Genomic DNA, 22,549 nt, shown 5'->3' with positions numbered 1-22,549 from the left:
AGGGAAATTATATTTCAGTTTTTAAAGAATAACTACAGAAATATAGTAATATTATTCAGCATGCAATTTATATATAAAAGAAAATGAATGTGAAAAGGTTGTTAGCAGGCATTGGCCATCATGGTTTCCCAGTCTATGAGATTCAAACAGTCGAAAGCTTGAAAAACACGTATTTTTCACAACAAAACACAGCGTAAACATTGATTTCAGTGATTAGGACAATACCCTACATTAGTCATTATAATTATGAATAATAAAATTATTGCTATATCTCATGTGAGATCACAGCAACTCATTGCTTAAAGTATAAAGCAATGGTGAGGTTCTGAAACTATATGTGTCTCTGAATCTAACTATATGAATATGTTGGCCCTCCTAAAAGTATCAACTTCTACAGAAAAAAGCTGACTTAGTGGAGTTATGTTTGATTCTAAACAAAATGTACAGAACGTACCTTCTGCTGTGATAAGCTACAGAAAAAAACATAAGTTGTTAAGACTTGTTGAGGACTGTATAAACATAAGACGCATAGTAAATTAATTACTACAGACATAGCTATAAGGAAACGAAGGGAATTGGTACTCACTTTTGTTTTTGTGTGGAAAGGAGTGGACTGCTGGTGTATTGACATGTCCAGTATACTATTGGAATTGGGAATATCATTGCCATTTCTATGCTCATCATCCCGGCTACTGTCATCAGACTGATCAAAGTCATCACTGTCTTGGTCCATCTCCTCTTCGTCCTCATCTTCCACATCACACGAGTGGTCCTCGTCCTCATCTTCTTCATGCTGCTGCTCAGGTTCTTCAGGCCGATCAGTGGACTCCTGATCAGCTACAATACAGCTATTATTGTTTTCTTCAAATTGTTCCTGGTGGGGTTCATCTCTGTCAACACTTCCAGGGCCATCATCATCTATGTCCCCATTTAGCACAATGTCATCATCCTCTGGGTTCTGTGGGTGCTGCTGTTCTTCCTCCTCCACTACTCTGTCCATCTGCTCCTCATCTGCTTGGCTGGAAGAAGCATTACCTCGCACAGAACTGCCAGTACGTCGCCTCTTGCTGCCCACAGACAGCAGTTCCTGATTCATTTCCAAAAGCCAGCTTGCTACTTCATGGACATTTGCTAGACTGTCTGAAGGTGCAAATGTTTTCACATTCTAGGTTAAGGACAAAAAAAATGAACATTAGACCAGATAGCTATAATTGTGCAAAGGGTACATTGTATATGTTAGTTAACAATATACAAGCAAATACATAACTGCAAGATGATCACCACCAAATTAAGCATGCGTAACCTATAGAAAACAGTAAAAGTGCTGCGTAATGGCCGGTAATACCGCCAACTTCGAGAATCTTCAACTAGCTGCACTGTTCCTTTGCTTTGGTAATTATTGCTAAGCAATAGATTAATATTTAATAGGGAATTTTCTACCACCAAGTGATTAAAGGCTACTTCACTATTCATTTGAAGGCTTAAACAGTTACTTTGCAAAGTATTTCAAATGTAAAAATGTATATCAGAAATACAGTCAGACATCTCAAATCTATGAGCCAGCATCAATAACATAGGCGCCAACAAACTGACGAGAGCTGTGAATAAAACACGCTGCGCAAAAATACAAAGACGCAATTTAAAAAAAAAAATAGACTACGGCTTATTATACATACACTGGGAAGAGTTCTAGAGTGGACATTCACTAGAGTATCATAGTAGCGGCAGATGTTATATGTATATATTATATATTATACACACACACACACACAGAAACATAGTAGTGTACCAAATAAGAATTTTGGGTTTGTGTTGGTTTTTTAATACCATATGCACTGTTTATCCACTCTTTGCTTCAAACATACAAGGTCACATATAGATCATCAGGACCATAGGGTTTTTTTGACAAAGTACACTGCAGCAGAAAGCATACTACAAGCACAGTCCTATTTTAGGCACACATTATCTTTTAGTGCATTAACTTCATATAGAAAATGATTGTACTTGGCTGGCTCAACGCCTACAATTTGGTAAATTAAAATGGGAAAGACATTTAATGAGTCATGCCAGCACTCCGTGTGCTAGAATTAGGGGAAATGATTTTATGATGTCAGAAATGTAAACGTATTCAAAAAATATCTTAATTAGTATTCTGCATAAATACAGTGACGCACTTCTGTCTCCTTGAGCTCTGCCACTTTGCAAATGTGCAGTCGAAAAAAATTATAGAATTGTGACAGTTAATTATTGTGTAGAAGTTTAATAAAGGGATTTGCATGTGCATTCCGGGCAGACTTAACAATGAATTGGAAATAACGTGGTACAATCAGCAACTGTGAAAGAATGAATAACTATAATCAAGCACCTTCTCTTTGTACAAAAATAAGGGAGGCTCTGAAAACAGACTCTCAGCTTTGCAATACTTTTTGAGGTCCATGATTTTAGCAACTAGAAAGTGAAAATATCATCTGAAATGCATCTCAGAAGACACTTTATAACCTCGTTAAACATTAAGCATACAGGAGAAGTATTTGAAGCTGAAACCAATACTATACAGTTTCATCAAATAAGAAATGTCTGAAAGCGTATGCTAAAAAGATTAGAGTATTAGACATAAGTTCATGATTGTAATATGAGGGACATACATAACACAAAGCATACTAGTCATACATGAAATAGAGTTTCTAATTTACCTATGTAGAGTGACATGATTTCCTTATTTATTTATTTATAAATGTAAATATGCTTTATTCTGCTAAAATGTAGTATTCAATTACAATTATTTATAATGGAAGCAATAGGCAGATCCTGTTTTGGCCTGTGATATGGACAGAAGGTTAATAGTAATTATAGGCTTTCCTAACAGTGACATTGCATTATAAGCATGTATGGTGTGTGACAGGATTACAATGCTGTGTCACCTGGGAAAGCTACATTCATGGGAAAAAGAAAGCACACCCTCTTTGAATTATATGGCTTTACATATCAGGACATAACAACATCATCTGTTCCTTAGCAATTCTAAAAATCAGGCAAATACAACCTCAGATGAACAACACATGACATATTATACCGTCATGATCTATTCAACAAAAATAAGGGCACAACAAAGATGCCATGCGTGAAAAACGAAGTGACTTTATCCGTCTCTCATATCGTTGTGGAGGAATTTTGGCTCATTCTTCTTTACGTTTCTTCAGTTCATTGAGGTTTGCAGGCATTTGTTCATGCACAGCTCTCTTAAGGTCTCGCCACAGCATCGGGTTGAGGTCTGGACTTTGACTGGGCCATTTGCAACACCTCGATTAATTTATTTTTCAGCCATTCTGCTGTAGTTTAGCTGGCGTGCTTGGGATCATTGTCCTGTTGCATGACCCAAATTTAAGCCACACTTTAGATGTTGAAAAGATGGTATCACATCCAAGTCCAAATCATCACCCCTCCACCACTGTGCTTGACAGTTGGTATGCTGTGTTTGTTTTTTGCAAAAATGTGGCGCTGTGCATTATGACCAAACATCTCCACTTTGCTCTCGTCTGTCCAAACGACATTGCTCCATAAGTCTTGTGGTTTGTTCAGATGCAACTTTGCAAACCTAAGCCGTGCTGCCATGTTCTTTTAGAGAGAAGAGGCTTTCTCCCTGCAACCCTTCCAAACAAACCATATTCGTTCAGTCTTTTTCTAATTTTACCGAGATGCAACTCTTGGGTTTTTGCAATTTCTCTGAGCATTGCACGGTCTGACCTTGAGGTGAGTTTGCCTTCTTGAATGTTTTCCACCATCTTTTTCACTGTAGAATGATGGAAAAGAAAATGTCGGTGCGCTGAGCTAGTCACAGGCTCAAATATTACAAATGTATAATACGAGGCCTACCAAACAGGTGTAAGCATGCTGCAAAAACAGTGTATTGGCTGTACAATGTATACAAAAAACAGAAACTGTCTGCGCTTCTTACCCTGATAAAGTTGGCAACAAATACATAAACATAATATAAATGAGAGGTTTCTGGTTTTTGTATACACTGTAGAATGATGGACCTTGTAACCCCTCCCAGATTGATGGGCAGCAACAGTTGCTTCTTTAAGATCATTGCTGATGTCTTTTCTCATTGGCATTGTGTTAACACACTCCTGAGTGCTCCAGACCAGCAAACTGCTAAAACCTCAGCTTTTATGTGAGGTAGTCACATTTGTTGATGATCAACCATGGGCATTAGTTTAGCATCTGCCTGCTACTTAGCATCTTAATTCCTGTGGAAGTAGTAAGGCTATACATAGTTTTTCACATGGCTTCTCCATTTTGGCTTTATTTTTGTTGACTACATGATGACTCTGTAATATGTAATATGTAAAATAAGGAAGACATGATTATGTCCTGATCTGTAAAACCATATAATTTAAAAAGGGTGTATTTTTTCACACAACTGTACATGCATTTGACAGAAGTAGCAATATTACTGAAATACTGCTGTACTTTCACCCTTTTTTGTTATTTCAATAAATACTTAAACATCTGACCAGCTAAGGGAATACAACGATATTATTTGCAAATCATGTGAAGTAAACCCCAGCTTTTAAAAGGTTGGCATAAAATGCCTTTTTACTATTCTAATTTCAGTCAAAATAAGTAGGATGTCTGAGGTTAGAGTAAAATGATATCACTGAGCATCATTGATGGGTTAAAGATGCTAGTTCTCTCCAGCATTTTGATGGTAATCAAAAAGTATTTGTATGCAACATACATGTGCGTTAGAAACGAGGATTACATTTCTAGATTGATAATGAGGATTATTACAATGGCACAGCTCAGTGCCATCTGAAACATGGGTTACATAGTTACATACTTCTCCTAGCCTTGTGTAGAGCAATAGGGCCTCAGCGCCATAATTAGGTGGTCGGGTGTTGTGCTGAACCTGTAGGTGGGTGCGTGACATAGTGTCCAACAATTTCTTCCCTGCCTGGTTTTGCCCCTTTCAGCTGGATATGAGATCTTGGTGCAAATACTGGCCATAGAGGTCTCTGTCTGTAAGCCCTATTCCGATGGAGAGTAATATACCACACAAGTAGTAGTAGTCCAAATGCAGCCCCTGTACCCACCCCAAAAAACAGAACCACTTTAAAGCCCTGGGCCCATAGTCTGTAGGAAGGAGGCTGGCTGTCAGCCTCCCCAGGAGCCCAGGGCATGGAGGCTTCCATGATACTATCAATAAATGCTAGGGGGGTTAATTTACGGGACAAGAAAGCAAGAGCTCTGGAGGAAGCCTGTCCTTGTGGGTGTTGCCTTTTTTCAAGAGACACACTTTAAGCACCACAAAGCCCTTGGGTTTTTGAACAGATATTTTCCCCTGGGTTTTTCCCGTAACAAACTAGATGCAAAAACATGTGGTACAGCCACATATACATAGTTCTAGAAATGTCCTTTTATATGTACTGTTACGTCTGACCCTGAAGGGAGCTATGTTAGTTAAGGGAACTGTCTGTGATGTTAAGTACCGTATTGGCTCGAATATAGGCCGCACTTTTTTCCCCCACTCTAAGTTTTTAAAGTGGGGGTGCGGCCTATATTCGGGGTCTAGCGGGCAGGCAGCGGGGTTTAGATACAGATCCCCCGCAGCGGTGCAGGGGACCTGCATCCTAATCCCCGATACGCTCAGACAGCCTCCCCTGCCAGCACTTCCCGGGGGGGGGGGGGGTGCCGGCACGGGAGGTTGTCTAAGTGCATCGTGCGGACCGTCCGCACGATGCGTTTTACCTCTGCGTATACAACTTCTGGTGCCGGCACATCCAGTGCCGGCACCGGAAGTTATATACGCGTATTGCGTAGATGTCCCCCACCGGCCCCGCAAGACACCCGGGAGTCTGCTCCGGTAAGTGAGGAGGACAGTGGTAGCATATCTCGGGCAGGGAGGACAGTGGCAGCATATCTCGGGCAGGGAGGAGGACAGTGGCAGCATATCTCGGGGAGGGAGGAGGACAGTGGTAGCATATCTCGGGCAGGGAGGACAGTGGTAGCATATCTCGGGCAGGGAGGACAGTGGTAGCATATCTCGGGCAGGGAGGACAGTGGTAGCATATCTCGGGGGGGGGGACAGTGGTAGCATATCTCGGGGAGGGAGGACAGTGGTAGCATATCTCAGGGAGGGAGGAGGACAGTGGTAGCATATCTCGGGCAGGGAGGACAGTGGTAGCATATCTCGGGCAGGGAGGACAGTGGTAGCATATCTCGGGGGGGGACAGTGGTAGCATATCTCGGGGAGGGAGGACAGTGGTTGCATATCTCGGGGAGGGAGGACAGAGTGGCAGCATGTTTTTTTGGTGCTTTTTAAAAAAAAAAAAAGCACCAAACTTTTAGGGTGCGGCCTATATCCGGGGCGGCCTATATCCGAGCCAATACGGTATATATTTGCTAACCTCTATTTTCCAAACAGAAAGTGATTGTTGGGAGTGCGGCAGGGATTTTCCACGCTACAGGGAGGCATTCTGGTGTGACTTTAATCTTACATTGGGCATCTCCTCATGTGGGGTTCACACTCTTCTGCACATGCTCTGGGGGTGTTGGTGGGTTTGCACTCTATGCATTACTCAACTTTTGCACAATGAATGATGATATTTTTATCCCTCAATACTACACGTACCTTTATGATCAGCTAGTATAGGTGCAATGACGTGGACTTGATAACTATTTCTAAGCTTAAGGCTTTCACTTTATCTTTACTCAGATGAGGTTAGGAAAAGCAAGTTACATGAGGCACTGGAGCAATATTTTAAAGAGAATGTGGGTGTTGGTGTTTCAGAAGCACATAAATGCCAGTAGAGAGGTAAGAAAAAAAGCAGTCTAAGCCGTTAATGCTTTCCGACGTATTTCAGAGCCTGAATCGCAGCACAAATCCATACCCTAGAACTGTAAGTTTTTCGGATGTTGACAACTTAGAACTAGGCTTAGTTTCCTATTGACTGCAAATTTGCAGAGATCAACCTTAATATCACATAACCTTTTTATGAGTTTGCGAACAAAAGCAACAAATACTTAACACGCACTTTACAAGAGAGGAGACAGGTGTCATATTTATACAAGAGGAGGAATTCAGCGGATACACTGCATATACAATGGCCTCAACTGCAAACATTTTTTTACAGAGTATTATAACTTTCTTGACAACTGGGGGCACAACAGTCAATGGAGTCGGAGAGTACAAGATCTGAAGAAGTAGACACTTTTCTAGAGACCCTTGTCCACAATTAGCTTACGGATGAAGTATGACACTGGATAAACCAATGAGGGGCTAGGGACCAAAATTAGATCTTCTCTTCTAGATCCTGGGCCCAGACACCCTACCACTTCTTTACTTTAAGACTTTCCCAGACATACTCCTTATCCAACTGGCCAACAATCAACTCTTTACTTAAGGATGGTGAGTTAGATAGCTATACCCTTTCTGTGCATGTTGCTCTTACACCAAAAGAGAGAAAGGATCCTCAACTTATAGACCAATCTCTTTGTTGCATACTGTCCTGAAACTGTAGACAACAAGACAAAATATCAATATTATCTCTAGGACAGGGAAAACCGCAGGGGATGGTCCTCCTTTCAACTCATGTACAGAAGAAATTCGATAGGGTAGATTGGTTGCATCTTGGTTTTCTGCAATTCATAGTAACCCAATCAAGCATAATGCTCCCCACTGTTTTGGAGGTGTTTGAGAGATTTAGCAATCTCCCTAATTTTACATTTAATTTCGGCAAGTCAGAGATTTTAAACATCATGTTCCCTGAAGCAACGGTCGTGGCAACAACTTTGCGATTAAAATGGCGCACTAGCCACCTGCATTAGACAGGGACAGTCTTGTCCAGTAACCTAGACTACCTGTACTCAGACAATTCTGTGCCCCTCTGAGACAAGATTTAGCCAGGTTGTCTTTTCTACACATTACTTACTTAGGCCATGTGGTGGCCATCAAAATTAACATTTTACAGAAGGTTCTATTTCATCTTCAAGCCTCGCTGATATTAAATACCCTCCTCCTTTTTTATGTCCCTACAGAGGGCATTTACTAAATGTATCTGGGACCATGTTTGAGATCTCGTTTTCTCACGCTACCTAAAAATCTGAGTGGGTTGGGAGCACCTGATCTATCTAAATATCACATGATGCACATAATCTTGTTTGTTGACTGTTCTACAAGCTCTCTGTGTAAGCTATGGTCCAAGTTGGAGCAACTCACAATGTAATTCCTACAGAAATGCTAGCTTGGGTGAGGCCTCCTTTGGCATTGGTGGCCATTTTTCCCCTGGGATGGACTGGAGCTTCCTGACACCTTATGAAAAAAGGGTGCCGGCCTCTGGAGCAGAATGGCTTTTTTCTGCCCCTTGTTACCCTCGATCCGTTTTCAGGTGCTTCAGGCTAGACACTTCTTGTGCTCTCTGTCCTCCACAGATCTTCTAGCAAACCACTTTTGAAGGTCTATGTGTTCAGAACAGGCTGACCAGACATGGGATATCTATTCTGTACAAGCTCCAAGTGGCACCATATAAGCTTCTGTCAGGCTGGTACAGGACACCTCACATACTCAACAGAATATTTCCACATGGGAGTCTGGCCTGTTTGTGGAACAGAGGGACACTGCTGCATGCTTGGTAGGAGTGCCCAGTCCCCTTTTGGAAAGCGGTACATTCAGTTATACAAATTAACCGTTGTGGTTTTATTGCATGTACTCAGGAGACATTATTAGGCTTGTGGGTCAGACCATGAAGGAGCTTCCTTGGGATGCCAATTATGTAAAGCTTCATGTGCTCACATTTCTCTGTAACATGCAACAAAGTTATGATGCCTATGCACCAGCATGGACAAGTGCAGTTAACACCTTGGACTTTATTTCAGTCCTTACATCACTTACATCTTACATACTGTTTTCTGCCAGATAGCTGTAATATTATTTGATTGTAACTCACCAAACAGTTTTACTACAACACAAACAGAGGTTCGGGGGAAAAAAGTTCTATAATGTTTGCTAACTTGCACAATTACGCAGTAAACCTAAAAGTACCCTATTCATAATGGAACTGTGCTAAAACATTGAGACCCCTCACAAACTCTCTCATTAATAAATCACAATGGGAACATTTAAATTTCACTTTGTATATGTTCAGATCTAAACTCTGACCAATGATCCTTTAGCAGTGGTGCTTTTATCCTTAAAATTGACACTTACCTTTATGGTACAAACGTGGAAGCCAAAAGCAAGGAAACTATGTCTTCATCAGAGAGCATTAGTTACGGGTCTGGTGCCAACACCAGAGAACTTCTCCAGCAAGAAGGGTGAAGTAATAATACATATACAGAGATACATTGGAAAGATTTTTTGTCTGTAATATAACATCAATTTAAGCATGAATTATAATAGCCATTCATAGGAGGTATATCCTCCAAACCCAAACTTTGAAGGCAATATTTCACCTCCAAATCCCCAATGCATTATGAAGAGCCAACCCTCAGTGTGTATACTATCCAACATATTTACCAGGAGTGGGAATCTCTAGATTGTAAGCTTGTTTGAGCAGGGAACTGCTCATCTGTTTTTTTCTGTAAGTCAAAGTGTTATGTTATATATTACTTATGTCCTGTCTACTCATTGTACAGTGATACGGAATATGGTGGAGCTATATAAAAGAATAATACAAATAACAAAAAGTTGCTGTTTTTTTTAATGAAATGTACATGGATGTGCAGTACTGCACTTAAGTAGTAAGTTTTACAGCAATGAATAAGCAAAGAAATAGTTCAATTAGATTAAAATCGTTTTAAGAATCCAGAGAGAATACGTTAACCAGCACAAAAATAAACAAACATGTAAGGCATTCCATGTAGAAAGAGTATGTACTTAATAAAACAGGTTACTCTAGCGTGTGTGCCGATGCTTACAAACTAGATAAAAACCCGCACTGCCATGTCAACAAATCAACGTAGCCTGTTCCTCGCCTTCTATTCCCGGAAAGATGAGTTAACGGCTTATTATAATAACAGCTGCCTTGTAATTGCTAGCTCAAAACTAACTTGCTTTAAAGAGCCAGTAAACTATTTTTAACACAAAATCATTAAAAAAAGTAAAGGTTTGCTTAAATGTTAAAGATAACACTGTCTAAAGGGAACCCTGTTGGATGCCCACTTTCGGTAACGATAATTCGACGACGCTCGTTGCACCCATACTGTAAGTGATAGAAAGCAGGTGGCAGAAAAAGCTCAGCAGTGGGTCAGTAAAGTTGCTTCTCATTTATTTTTTTATTCAAACCACTCTTTAATTTTCTAACATATAGGTCTGCTTAATTGTCTTCTTAAGTGGTAAATATAAAGTTTGCGGGCTCCTTAAAAGGACCGCGGGCACGAGTCTCACCAAATAATGCATGTAAAATTCTTAATATGCATTTACTAAACAAAAAAGTAAATTACGTCATGGGGAAGCCTCCGTGGTCTATGAAGTGGCCAACCCGTGGCAGGAAAGAGCTCCCATTGATATCAGGAGTGCTCATTAGACTAGACCCCCCCTAGAACTTTCACCGGGCCAAGGGTATTAGTTAATGTTCATATGATGACTGAGCATGTCTGCTAAACAAGAAGTCAAAGAATGTAAATACCGCCCGGCCATTAAGATATTGTTACCAATATCTTGATTAGATCATTATGCTAATAGCATGGTTGGCAGAGATGCCAATAACATCTGGTTTCGGTCCAGCTGCACCAGCTACAAAACATGTTATAAATGTTTAAAAACACACAAAAAAGGCACCCAGTATACCGAGTTGCCTCGAATATGTAGAGGCAAAGGGAGCAAATGCAAATATATTCCGCGCTATAAATGAAATGATCAAATGTAAAATATTTAAACACACTATACACTGTGCGACAGATCACTATACGGTGGGTTTAACTGCAGATTAAGACATTTAAATTGGTTGTGTTTTCAAAAGGCAAATGAAACTCTGAATTTGGGTTAAGTGAAATATAAAATGAAGATACATGAGCAAAGCGAGCAGCACACAAGCGTTATTTCGGTTACTGATGCAAGACACGGAGAAGCGCTTTCTAAAATCATCTCCTAGCAGACCAGTAATCTATCGCTGCCCAAAATACACAAACCACTAATCAATCCAGCCGGCAGCCGTATTATTGCATCTACACGCACCATCTGTCAGACCGTCTCCCAACACATGTGACCTGCTTCGACATCACGCAAAACTCGCAACCATTCTATGACTCGCTTTTCTTATTTCATGGGAAGGCTTCCCTGTCAAAACCATGAACCGCTTAACCATGTTAATGCCTGAGAGAGTATTTGGGCAAATGACTCAATGATTGCAAGTCATTCTTTTTTTTCCAGTGGTCGCTAACCCAGAAACAGTCTACATACAAACTGGATCATTTCAGGGTGATATGCTGATGGAGAGCTTCAACGTAACCCCTGAAACAGACAAACTGCCACCTTTCCGGACTGCAACATGAGCTGCAGAGTGCTTAGTGGTTAAAATTAGTTCAGTAATTACAGGCCGTTAAAAAGCGGACTTGGATCTTTTAGGACCCAAGATTATCTATGCTCCCTAAACAGAAAAATACTGGTGGGTAAGGACAGAAGTCTCATTCCTTGATGAGGTGTATTCACTAAAGAGAAAGTTGGCAGGAGAGTTCTGGTTTCAACTACATGGATTATTTATGCATTATAAGAGGATGCACTGGCCCTGCATAATGCATAGTTCAATCAGCAGGGTGACAAATCTCGGTAATTAAAATATGCATTACAAATAATTGGAATAGAAGTTCATTGAGGTTGGTCTTTCATCATGTAAAAAAACGTGAGCGAGATGAAATTGCAACTTCGCTGCTGACCCGAACTTTAGTGAAAATACAGAATCAGGGCTAAAGTGCAAAGTACATTTAATTTGCTCTTCTAATAAGAAAACTTGTCTCGTAGGTTGAAGGCTCATCCACGTTGCACGGGTGAAGCAATATTTTGAGACCGATATCACATGCTTGAGATGTAACAAAATACGTTTGTATTATATTACATGAGGTAATCACATTTTGGAAGTACCGAAACAACATCCCATGCAAAAAAGAAACGAAGAAATGTTCAGTGTCACATATCGGCGTCCCCAAAGCTTAATGAAAAATACCAAAAGCGCATACTTTTCAGAGAGCAATCATGTTCATTTGTTTAAATGTCAGAGAGCAGGGAATGATGGCAGGCTTGCATTACAGACTCATGTTTCCTAAAAGCTTTTTCGTGTTACATTATATATATATATATATATATATATATATATATATATATATATATATATATATATATATATACACACATATACATATACATACACCGTATTGGCTCGGATATAGGCCGCCCCCGTATATAGGCCGCACCCTAAAAGTTTGGTGCTTTTTTAAAGAAAAAGTTTTTTCTTTAAAAAAGCACCAAAAAAACATGCTGCCACTCTGCCCCCCCCGAGATATGCTGCCACTGCCCCCCCCGAGATATGCTGACACTGTCCTCCTCCTCCCCCCCAGATATGCTGCCACTGTCCTCCCCCCCCCAAGATATGCTGCCACTGTCCTCCCCCCCGAGATATGCTGCCACTGTCCTCCTTCTCCCCCCCCCCCGAGATATGCTGCCACTGTCCCCCCCCCCCCCGAGATATGCTGCCACTCTGTCCCCCCCGACTTACCAGAGCAGACTCCCGGGTGTCTTGCGGGGCCGGCGGGGGACATCTACGCAATACGCGTACACAACTTCCGGTGCCGGCACTCAGCTGATGTGCCGGCACCGGAAGTTGTATACGCGTATTGCGTAGATGTCCCCCGCCGGCCCCGCAAGACACCCGGGAGTCTGCTCTGGTAAGTCTTGGGGGCAGAGGTAAAATGCATCGTGCGGACGGTCGTCGGCTGCGGCGATGCGGGTAAACAACCTCCGCTGCCGGGACATCTGCACGGTGAGCTTTAACAATCTCCCTTGCCGGGCCGGTGACTGTCTGCACGATGCGCTTAGACAACCTCCAGTGCCGGCACCTGCCGTGGAAAGTGCTGGCAGGGGAGGCTGTCTGAGCGTATCGGGGAGTAGGATGCAGGTCCCCTGCACCGCTGCGGGGGATCTGTATCCTAACCCTGCTGCCTGCCCGGCGCCCAGGACTGCATGTCCCGGGCATCGGGCGCTAGACCCTGAATATAGTCTGCACCCCCACTTTAAAGACTTAAAGTGGGGGGAAAAAGGGCGGCCTATATTCGAGCCAATACGGTAAATAATGTAAGACGACCCCTCAAATTTTGGATCTTATTGGGAAAAAAAGAAAATTCCTGAATATAAGACTACCCTAATGGGAAAAACATCAAAACCACTGATTTTGTTATATCTTATTGCATGTGTAGAGTGTTTTTTTTCTTGCTCACCAGTCAGTGGCTCAGATAGGAATAGGATCAGGAACAACATGTCCCATGATTCTCAGTCAAGTTTAAGACACCCTAGGAATCATGGAAAATGTAGTTCACTAAGATGTGCCACTAATTGAACCAGCTACGCAAATCATTCCCGACAGTCTGCTCCTCTTCACGAATTGTCAGGTAGGACTGATTTGCATAGAATTATAGGCAGGGATATGGCAAATTTACAAATTGAGGCGGGGTCAGGTGACCCCGTGACCCCGTGACCCGCGCAACAGTAGTGTTGCGAGCTTCCGGCAGATGCTGTGATCTGGCCGCATCTAAGGATGCTGAAGCGGGGATGGTGTTTTGGCCGTGGCAGATGTGGATGCTGGGATTCACCCCTGGTGCATGCAGAGATGCTGGGATTCAGAGGTATCACGGGGATGATCTGAGGTCTGAGAACAGGATGACCTCGGTTATAAGGCAAGGTCAATTTTTCTGAAGTTTTTTTCTGGGAAAAAACCTTGTCTTATAATCGAGCAAATACGGTAATACAAATCATTGCTATACATTACAAAATCAAAGTGTGTTACAAAAACAGTAGATAGAGAGGAAGAGAAAGAACATATCGCTCACGGAGGAATTACTGAACATGTTTGAGGGGACGCGGCATGGTGAACGGAGTTCTGCCCCTTCTAAAAGCACACAGCATTTAGCATTAAAGTTTCTTTTTAAAGTGATTGAAATCCCAGAAGAAGACATGGATTCTTTCGCGCAGAAGCAGCCAAAATCATCACTGTGTCTAAACTCTATCTAAACACAGATAGTCCCAGGAGGGCCTGAAATCCTTAAAAAAAAAAAAAAACCTTTTCAGACTTTTTTTTTTCTATCCTTTACACTTTTGTGCTCGTATACCGTATATATTCTATATGTGACAGAGGGAAACCACACCCTTTGCGTTGAAAGTGGAAAAAAACACAAATCGTTTTATTCCATTACTAGGAGAACCAAAATGTGGCCAAATAATTATGAAACTGACATTTTAGCGATGCCGTTTTTTTTTTTTTCTTTCCACGTACGTGTTCATTGATGGCTATATACATTGCAATAGTCTCCAGCACTACAGATACCATACAACAACAAGTATTGATCCTCGAGCAAAGAGCACCCCAAGCCATCTCTTTTCATATATTTAAAATATCAATGTGGACGTGGATCATTTCTATATACCCCCACGCATTGCGAAAGCATCCAGTGTACCCCTGTCAGGTACCAACCCGCCTTGTATACATCCAGGGCATTTACTATAGTGTGACTGAGGACCTCCCTTAGGTCTAGGCAGCTGCCTAGCAGTAATACCTGCTGTGATTATGGTTTTCTGTCCTTTTACATGTAGTTTTTGCAGACGGCATGGAGCACAATGATTATTACTCAATCATTGTATAACTTGCTCCAAATTATGGTGATTAATACATTTGCGCCCTTTGATTTGCATAGAAATATAATATTGCCCTTAGCGTCGATATGCCAACTCTAGGGAATTATTTATTGTCTTTCAATAATTAGTGTAAGCCACCAGGGACTGGGATAGCTGTATCCTTCATAGATGCAAGGAATAAATGCAACAAAGATTGGTAGAAAGGGGTAGATGAACATAAGATCATTTATCGAGGAAAGAGAAACCTATCCATTACATGCCCTCTGTAAACTGTAAGTCAGGAGATCTTTGTTTGAAAACATTCCCATACAGATACTCAGACCATAAACCAGTGAATTGATCTGTATGAACTAATACCTGCTGATCAGAAGACAACTGATTAGTGATTAGGGACAGTTTAACGCATCAAGTACACAAAGCTGAAGGAGGAGACTCAATATGTTGATACACTGATGTCTTTAACAAAAAAGAAAAGAGTGCAGAGAATTCAAAGACTAAGAGAGACAATACCGCTGCCACATGTACACTGCAATAGAAAGGAAGAACAGAAAAGGAAACGTTTTCTCCTCTTACCATTATAGAGTCAATCAGACCTACCAGAGAGGACACTGCAAAACAGATCAAGGGAATTCAACATTGTATACCGTGTGTGCGGCTCTGGCCCGAAATGTAAACATCTACGTGATATCCATCGCCTTAGGTCTTAAAGTTTCCCGGCTCTGTCCTCAAATACCCCTTTGCATGCCAGGTTTTAAAGGCATATTATATCCAAGAATAAGGAGGCACAAGTCACAGAACACGTAGTTCCACGTATCGGCTGCACACCGGGCTTAAGCGACCTCAGAGGGGTCACTTTTATATTTATTACTATAGAAGCTTTGTAATCATATGAGGTCTACTTAAAATGTAGTGTTAATGTTGTGAAACACAGGGCTGCACAACTCCAGTCCTGGGGAGGGGGGGCAGGAATTCTCTGTATTTTGTCTGAAAACAAATAGTTTCATGAATGTTTAATTCTGGCGCCTGTGCTCGAGCTGGGATGCCCAAAAACGGTGTCCTGTGTGTCCGTGAGGAACGGGAGTTGTGTGGCCCTGGTTTAATATATACAGGGGTCATTACCCTGATTATTATTATTATTAATAAAAGAGCAGGACAAAGTGAGGGCAGGCAGCAGAAAACTCCTGCAAAAAACAGTTAATCTGACCCGCACTACGCATGCTTTAATCTGAGACTAAGTTCTCTCCTCAATGTAACTTCATATTACGCGCTGTAACTGGGGTGTTCTCGCGGGAGCAGCTTACAGGAGTTGGTCCATCATGCATAGTTAGGTGGCTGAATTGAAACATTTCACCTGACGGTTTAGTAAATAACATCAGACAACTACAACGCACTGATCTTAAGCAAGATAACGTACGCGAGTTAAAGGGGACGCGATTAATCAGAGGGTGATAATATACATCTGATATTAAGGTGGTACCACACAGAGGAAGGCTGGCTATGTAAAAGGCATTGAATAAAAGCAATAGCATGAATGATTGCCCTCCAACGGCAATAATCACAGCTAAGACCCATATTTCTTTTCACCCATAAGCTTAAAAAAACCCGGGGTAGGGGAGTTTTACTTTTTTTTTTATATTTGTGTCGTTACTGCTTTTGTGAGACGTTCATCTTAAAGAAGTACAAGAGCGGATGCAGTCGGGTTTTAACCGAAGGCTTCTCTTTAAAGAAACGCAATATTGTGCCATTTTCAGAACTACGCACTGGTATGTTTGATGTGTGACTTAAAAGACTAGGGACTCTTTTTCTAGAGAACAAAATGTATATTCCATAGACTGACATTTGAAATGCCTCTAAACGTTGTTACATTTATTGATGGGCTTTTTTTTTTTTTTTCCATACAGCTTGGCAGCTGAGAAAAAGAAAATTTCCATGGCATGCTGCTGTGCGCCGTACAATCCTGTAATTACAGCATGTCACAGATGCACTTTTCTCGAGATAGGTACACAATTAGACACGCTGGTGCAAATGGCACACTGAACAAGAGCCGTGATTGCAGAGCGGCGGTTGGTATAACTACATCTCAATAACCAGAGAGCCAGTGGGGGGAGGTTACGAAACTGGTAAACACGACACAAAATGCACGGCCACATCGACTAAAGAAAAATCATTTAAAACCCCCAGGCTGTAAAGAATATGAGAAAAAAATAGCACACTGAATCCTCCAAGAGTATTTTCAGTTTTCCCAAATAATCCTTAAAGAGACAGTCACAACAATTAGCCGAGGCCTAATAGCACACCCATTATATCATGCACAACCAGATCCCCATAAAATCAGTTACTCTGAACACCGGCCATTGATACAGCACACAAGTCTCCATTAGCGTCACTTGGAGACGTTGCTTCCAGCGCACACACACTAGTAATGGTTTGCCGGCACCCAAGGGATTCTCCTCTAGCAGTGGGGCTCAGGATTGAACCCTGAAGCTTCTAGTCCATGGAAATTACACGCTGGCCTGGCAACTGAAAAATGGCAGCCCATGCGGAACGCATTATGTTTTCCAGAAACACAAACACACACGGCAGCACGAGGGGAGGCTGGAGGCAGTTCAATCATCACAGGAATTGAGCCTGTGGTGTGACTACCCCTTTAAAGGTAGACAATTTGTTACACAGACACATGGTAATGGAACAGAGCAATGGGGGTGAATTTGGAACAGCATTCTCTTTAACCAATATTATATGCTAATGTATGCCTTTAAATCAGGATCATAAATAAAGTTTCTAACTCTAACACATAATAACATTTGTTCTATTTTCAGCTGAAAGCTATATACAGTGTCCTAACGGGATGTATACATTAAGCAAAGAAAAGAGAGACGACTCCAAATGCCTTCAGCTGGTATAATGAAGTTCTTTTGTATTGAATGGGGTGTTACTTCCTGATGCACACCTCAATTCTTATTCAGAATGTTCTAACCTACGGGGGGGGGGGATACGGCTGAAAGGGACGGGCATAAAAGGAAAATCACAACCTTCAATAAGCAAAAACCCAATGGCCTAATCAATTTGTAACACCTTTACATTTATGAAGATGTATCAGAACTTTCACGTTGCAGAACATAAATAAATTACAGTAAGGGGGGGGGGACGTCTTTGCTTTTTACACCCATCCTTATGCCCTAACCATGCACATTTTTAATTGTTATCAAAGGAAAGTCCAAGCAGATGAACGCTTAACAATAATGACTGTCCTCCCTTAGGTAATCCAAGGATACAAGACCCAGGAAGTCCACGGCAACTTGACCTAAAAAGTTATGTGAGAAGTGTTTGCAAACACGTTCTTAGAAGATTGATGGATAACTTGTTCTGGTTATATAAAGTGATTACGTTCTGAAGAGTGCTCTTATCACCATAGCAACCTTTGGAATGGTCCAATCTGCAGATGCATTCCATAGGTTGTTAAGGCAATACGAACAATTTTCAAACTTTGATCCATTTTGTTCTGTTTAAAATAACCCCCAAAGTGCATAATACTTGCTTAGAAAGATCTCACCCTTAAAGGGGATAATTATCCTAACATATGTTGCCAACCAGGAAGCTCTATGGCAACTCCGAACAGCAACACATATACCTATTAACGCGTTCCTGGGTTCCAAGATACTGTATTTCCGGTAAATCAACCGATCCTACTACAAAATCAATTACTGCAGTGCTACAAAAAAAAAATAAAAAATAAAACCATAGCCAAATGATAATGGAGAAGCCTCGCAAGGTTAAGCGAGTTGCCACTGCGAACCACCCCTATCCCAGACACTTAAGCTTTGCATTGAAATTCCGGTAAGGGAGCCTATTAAAAAAAAAAAAAAATCTGAATGATTTACCTTTGGCTGGCTGAGGCATTCGATGGAGAGCCTCTGCAAAGGGTCTGATGTATGGCTGCAAGAAAGCAGATCAGAGCAGCAGGTCGAGCGGCCCAGCCTCTTCATTAAAGAAGAAATGATGCTGCAGCTACAGCCACACATTGACTTGCTCAGGACACGAGCGCTTCCCTTTGGAAATAACCACTGCTATTGTCCCATATGCACTTAAGACTAGCCGGCTGCTTCATTACGCAGCTCGTCATCGATTTTAGAACTGATCAACAGGAGGGCAAAAGCATATAATTTGACAAAAAATATAGGGGGGGGGGGGATCGTGCCGTGGAATCCTTTGGACTTGGAAAACGAATTGCTGAAATACCATTACTTCAATAAGGTACGTCGTGGTAGCTAGAGATGACCCATCACAATCTCATCACAGGTACTGTATATATTCCACATGGCAGTCATCCCAACTGCACTTTCTCTGACACAGACTTGTCCTATCTAGCCAGCCTTGTCCTGTTTGGATATTACAGCTCTGCAACCCCCGGTTCCTGCTTCATACGGGTGATTTCGGTGTCAAGTGGCCAAGAGGACTCAGCCACACCTCCTCCTGCTATCCCCAAGTACCCTGTTGGAGAAATATTGAGCACCTGGGAGGCTCTGCTTCTTGCACAGTCGCCTCTAGTCGGAGAAATGAGAGGAATTGATTGCTAGATGTGTTCATCTGCTTGCCAATCACAGCAGATGACCTTTCCTGACACCATTGTTCAGGGGGGACCTGCCAATTATCCTCAGCGTGCACGTTCTTGCTCTCTCCACCGAGCTTCACATCAATTTGCGGCACTAATTTGGCAAGTACCGTTCTGCATGGATAGCGTGCATCTCTGCCTCTGTACAATATGAAGGTATATGATCGCATGAAGCCTACCAGTCTTAAAGAGAACCGAGACGCCTGAAACAAGCTGTATTTTAGTCAGTAACAAGCTATTGGCAATAGAGTGCAAGTTATATACTAAACTGGAAAAATAACTCCAAGCTGAACAATATTCTTCTACCGAGTTTTACACATAAGCTGGAGGAGAGCACAGAGAACACTACATCTGTACGGCAATACTATGGCTCAACGCTATTAACACACAATGAATAAGACAAAATAGTCATGTCGCTCTGAAGGAAATACATGCCTATAATATTATGCTCCTTCCTCGCCAGCTGCATCACCTTGCTGTGCCCTTATGCACAGCAAGGTGCCGTTTAACCTTTTAAGTGTCATATAGGTAGGCAGTTCCAAGGGTTAAATCTATTTAAAGGGAAGCATGAGCCGGGCAGCAGAGGCAAAGAGAACATGATAGCTATTGAGACTCTGGTTGCAAACAAGCAAAATAATGCAGTAACCTTTTACTCGCCTGCTGGAGGAACTGTCTGCTGCATAGAATTTTAAATCCTCATTCATCTGCAGATGCAATTCAGCTGCTTTTGCCAGGACTGTTTTTTTTTTTTTTGTTCCTCTCCTTTAGCCGCTTCTACAGGGGCCGTTCAGCAGAAAAGTGCCGACTGCGTGGAAAATTTAAAGTGATACCAGGTGAATTAACTTAAATTTAGGGACGTGGTTAACCAAGTTCTCACAAGAAGCAGCTGGGTCCACACTGGCTGCAAAGGCTTACGGCAGTCACGTTGGATTACGAAGCCGACATGTAGAGGAGGATTCCTCAGTCTAGCACTGAGCACAGGAAGCTGTGTGCTAATGTAAACATGGTATATGAATGTACGCTATGTAAAAGAAATTACATTAAGGCTTCTACGTGTCTTATTAACCCACGGCAAGAGCGCATCATGCCGCTAGCCCTCTGTATCTGTGGGGAACTGCATATTTAACTCTTTCAAGGCAAACCGCTATGACACACTCTAGCGCGTTCATTTAGAAAGAAGCCATTAAATGCCAACAATGGTTTATTACGTGGCAAGAACACAGAGATGCAAAGGAAATCAACAAGAATATGCAAAATATGCAAAGTGATGGACAAGAAGCACTTGGCATATATATATTTCTCTCTGAGCATTATAAGTATTTCTAACCCAACAGTTAGAAGTTCACAAGCAACCAGTTGGCTTAGGTCACACACCGTGACAAACACAACGTTGGTAACCAAACAAAATGGGACAGAGATTCTGGAGGAAAAGAAATGAAACATGGCTGTGATATTCTCTTAAAGAGAATGAATATACTACTTTTATGACATCACTTTACAGACCCCTGGAAAACCGTTTTGGAGACATCAACCCAGAAGGATATGGACATTCTAGACATAGTTCAGAGAAGAGCTACTAAAACAGTGAGTGATAGGAGGCGTGATAGAGACAATTAAAAACATTAAGGAGGGCAGGTTATTTCAAAGTAGAAGAAATGATCTAAAACTAGTAGCTTAGTAGCTCAGAGGCTAAGATGTAATGCAAGGAAGTTTCACTTTAATGAGAGGATGATAGATACGCGGAACAGCAGAAGTGGTAGAGGCTAACGCACTAAAGGAATTTTGGAATTTTAACATGCATATGACTAAATATATATATATATATATATATTAGGGCCAAGGACCCATAAAGATTTGTCAATTTTACAATATGCTTGTTACATTGTATTTCTCTTTTTCCATATTAGATGAACGCGCACAAATCTTTAATCATTCTGTTCAGAAGTAGCACCTTCTTTTAAAATCATAGAAATACTTAAAGCACAATTACTAGTGATAATAGATAAAAAAAAGTATACTTAAATAGAAAAAAAAAAAAAAATAATCACATTTTTGCAATCTTGCTTACATTTTCTTCTATACTGAAAATACCAGAGATGAACATCTACTGGTAACAGTCATACCCCACATTCGTATTTTTTATGTTCCAGAACTTCCATGCTTTACGTATTACATATTTCATGTTTGTTTATAGAGGCAGGGCTTAGGGCCCCTTTGTTTTTAAAACCATTTTATTATTTTCAGCTATTTAGTTATTTTGTTTGTTATTTTAGTTGCAATGTTCCCAGTGCAGTATAGCACAAGATCCCTTTCAGCAAGGCAGGGAGACGTCCCTGCCGCTTCAACAAAGTCAGGACATACGGGTAAGTCCTAATGTCTCACCCTGGGAGGCCAGGAATTTTTTAACAACAATTTCTGCATCCTTTTGTTTAATTTCACTTTACTCATGGAGAACTAGACATAGCTGTTGTCATTGGTAGCTGACATCTGGTGGATTTTGCATTACAAATTTGGTCAGAATTGATGGTCTCCTCAATGCAGAGAAGTACCGGAAGATACATCCACCATGCAATACTATCAGGATATAATCCGGCCCCAAATGTATTCTGCGGCAGAACATACAGCCAAACCCATTAAGAACCATCTCTTCACCATTTAGAGCAGGGGTTCTCAAACTGCGGCCCTCCAGCTGCCGCAGGACTACATCTCCCATACTCCTCAGCCAGCCCCTTAGCTGAAGGAGCATTATGGGAGATGTAGTCCTGCAGCAGCTGGAGGGCCGTAGTTTGAGAACCCCTGATTTAGAGCCCTAATCGTGACATCATTGACTCTATCTGGGATTACATGAAAAGAGGGGAGAAACTGGGGCTGCCTGAATACACAGATTAGGTTTATTCTCAAGATGTTTGAAACTGTCTGCCTGCCGAGTTCCTTAAGAACTGTGTGCATGCGTACCTAGAAGAAATGAAGCCGTTTTGAAGGGAAAAGGGTGGTCACACCAAATATTGATTTGATTTAGATTTTTCTTCTGTTCACTATCTTTGCATTTTGTTAAATGCTAAAAATAAAACTTTTAACCTGTCTATCTTAAGAGCAAA

General features: G+C 41.5%; 1 protein-coding gene across 1 annotated transcript in view; it reads right to left on the bottom strand.

Moving 5' to 3' along the window:
* The window catches only part of LOC149287389 (F-box/WD repeat-containing protein 7), an 83,760-nt gene extending 64,899 nt beyond the window's left edge, over positions 1-18,861 (bottom strand). The window contains exons 1-3 of the mRNA XM_089492885.1: positions 18,721-18,861; positions 7,148-7,150; positions 587-1,165 (exon numbers count right to left, since the gene is read on the bottom strand). Coding sequence (XP_089349011.1) covers positions 587-1,165; positions 7,148-7,150; positions 18,721-18,861 — 723 coding nt within the window. The remainder of the gene's footprint in view (positions 1-586; positions 1,166-7,147; positions 7,151-18,720) is intronic.
* Between the last annotated feature and the right edge of the window lie 3,688 nt (positions 18,862-22,549).

The sequence above is a fragment of the Sceloporus occidentalis genome, unplaced genomic scaffold (genome assembly GCF_023333645.1).
Source record: "Sceloporus occidentalis isolate IW3139 unplaced genomic scaffold, rSceOcc1.0.p SCAF_61, whole genome shotgun sequence".
Classification (NCBI taxonomy): Eukaryota; Metazoa; Chordata; class Lepidosauria; order Squamata; family Phrynosomatidae; genus Sceloporus; species Sceloporus occidentalis.
Note: the sequence above shows the minus strand (reverse complement) of the source record. Positions and strands in the feature narration are given on the sequence as shown.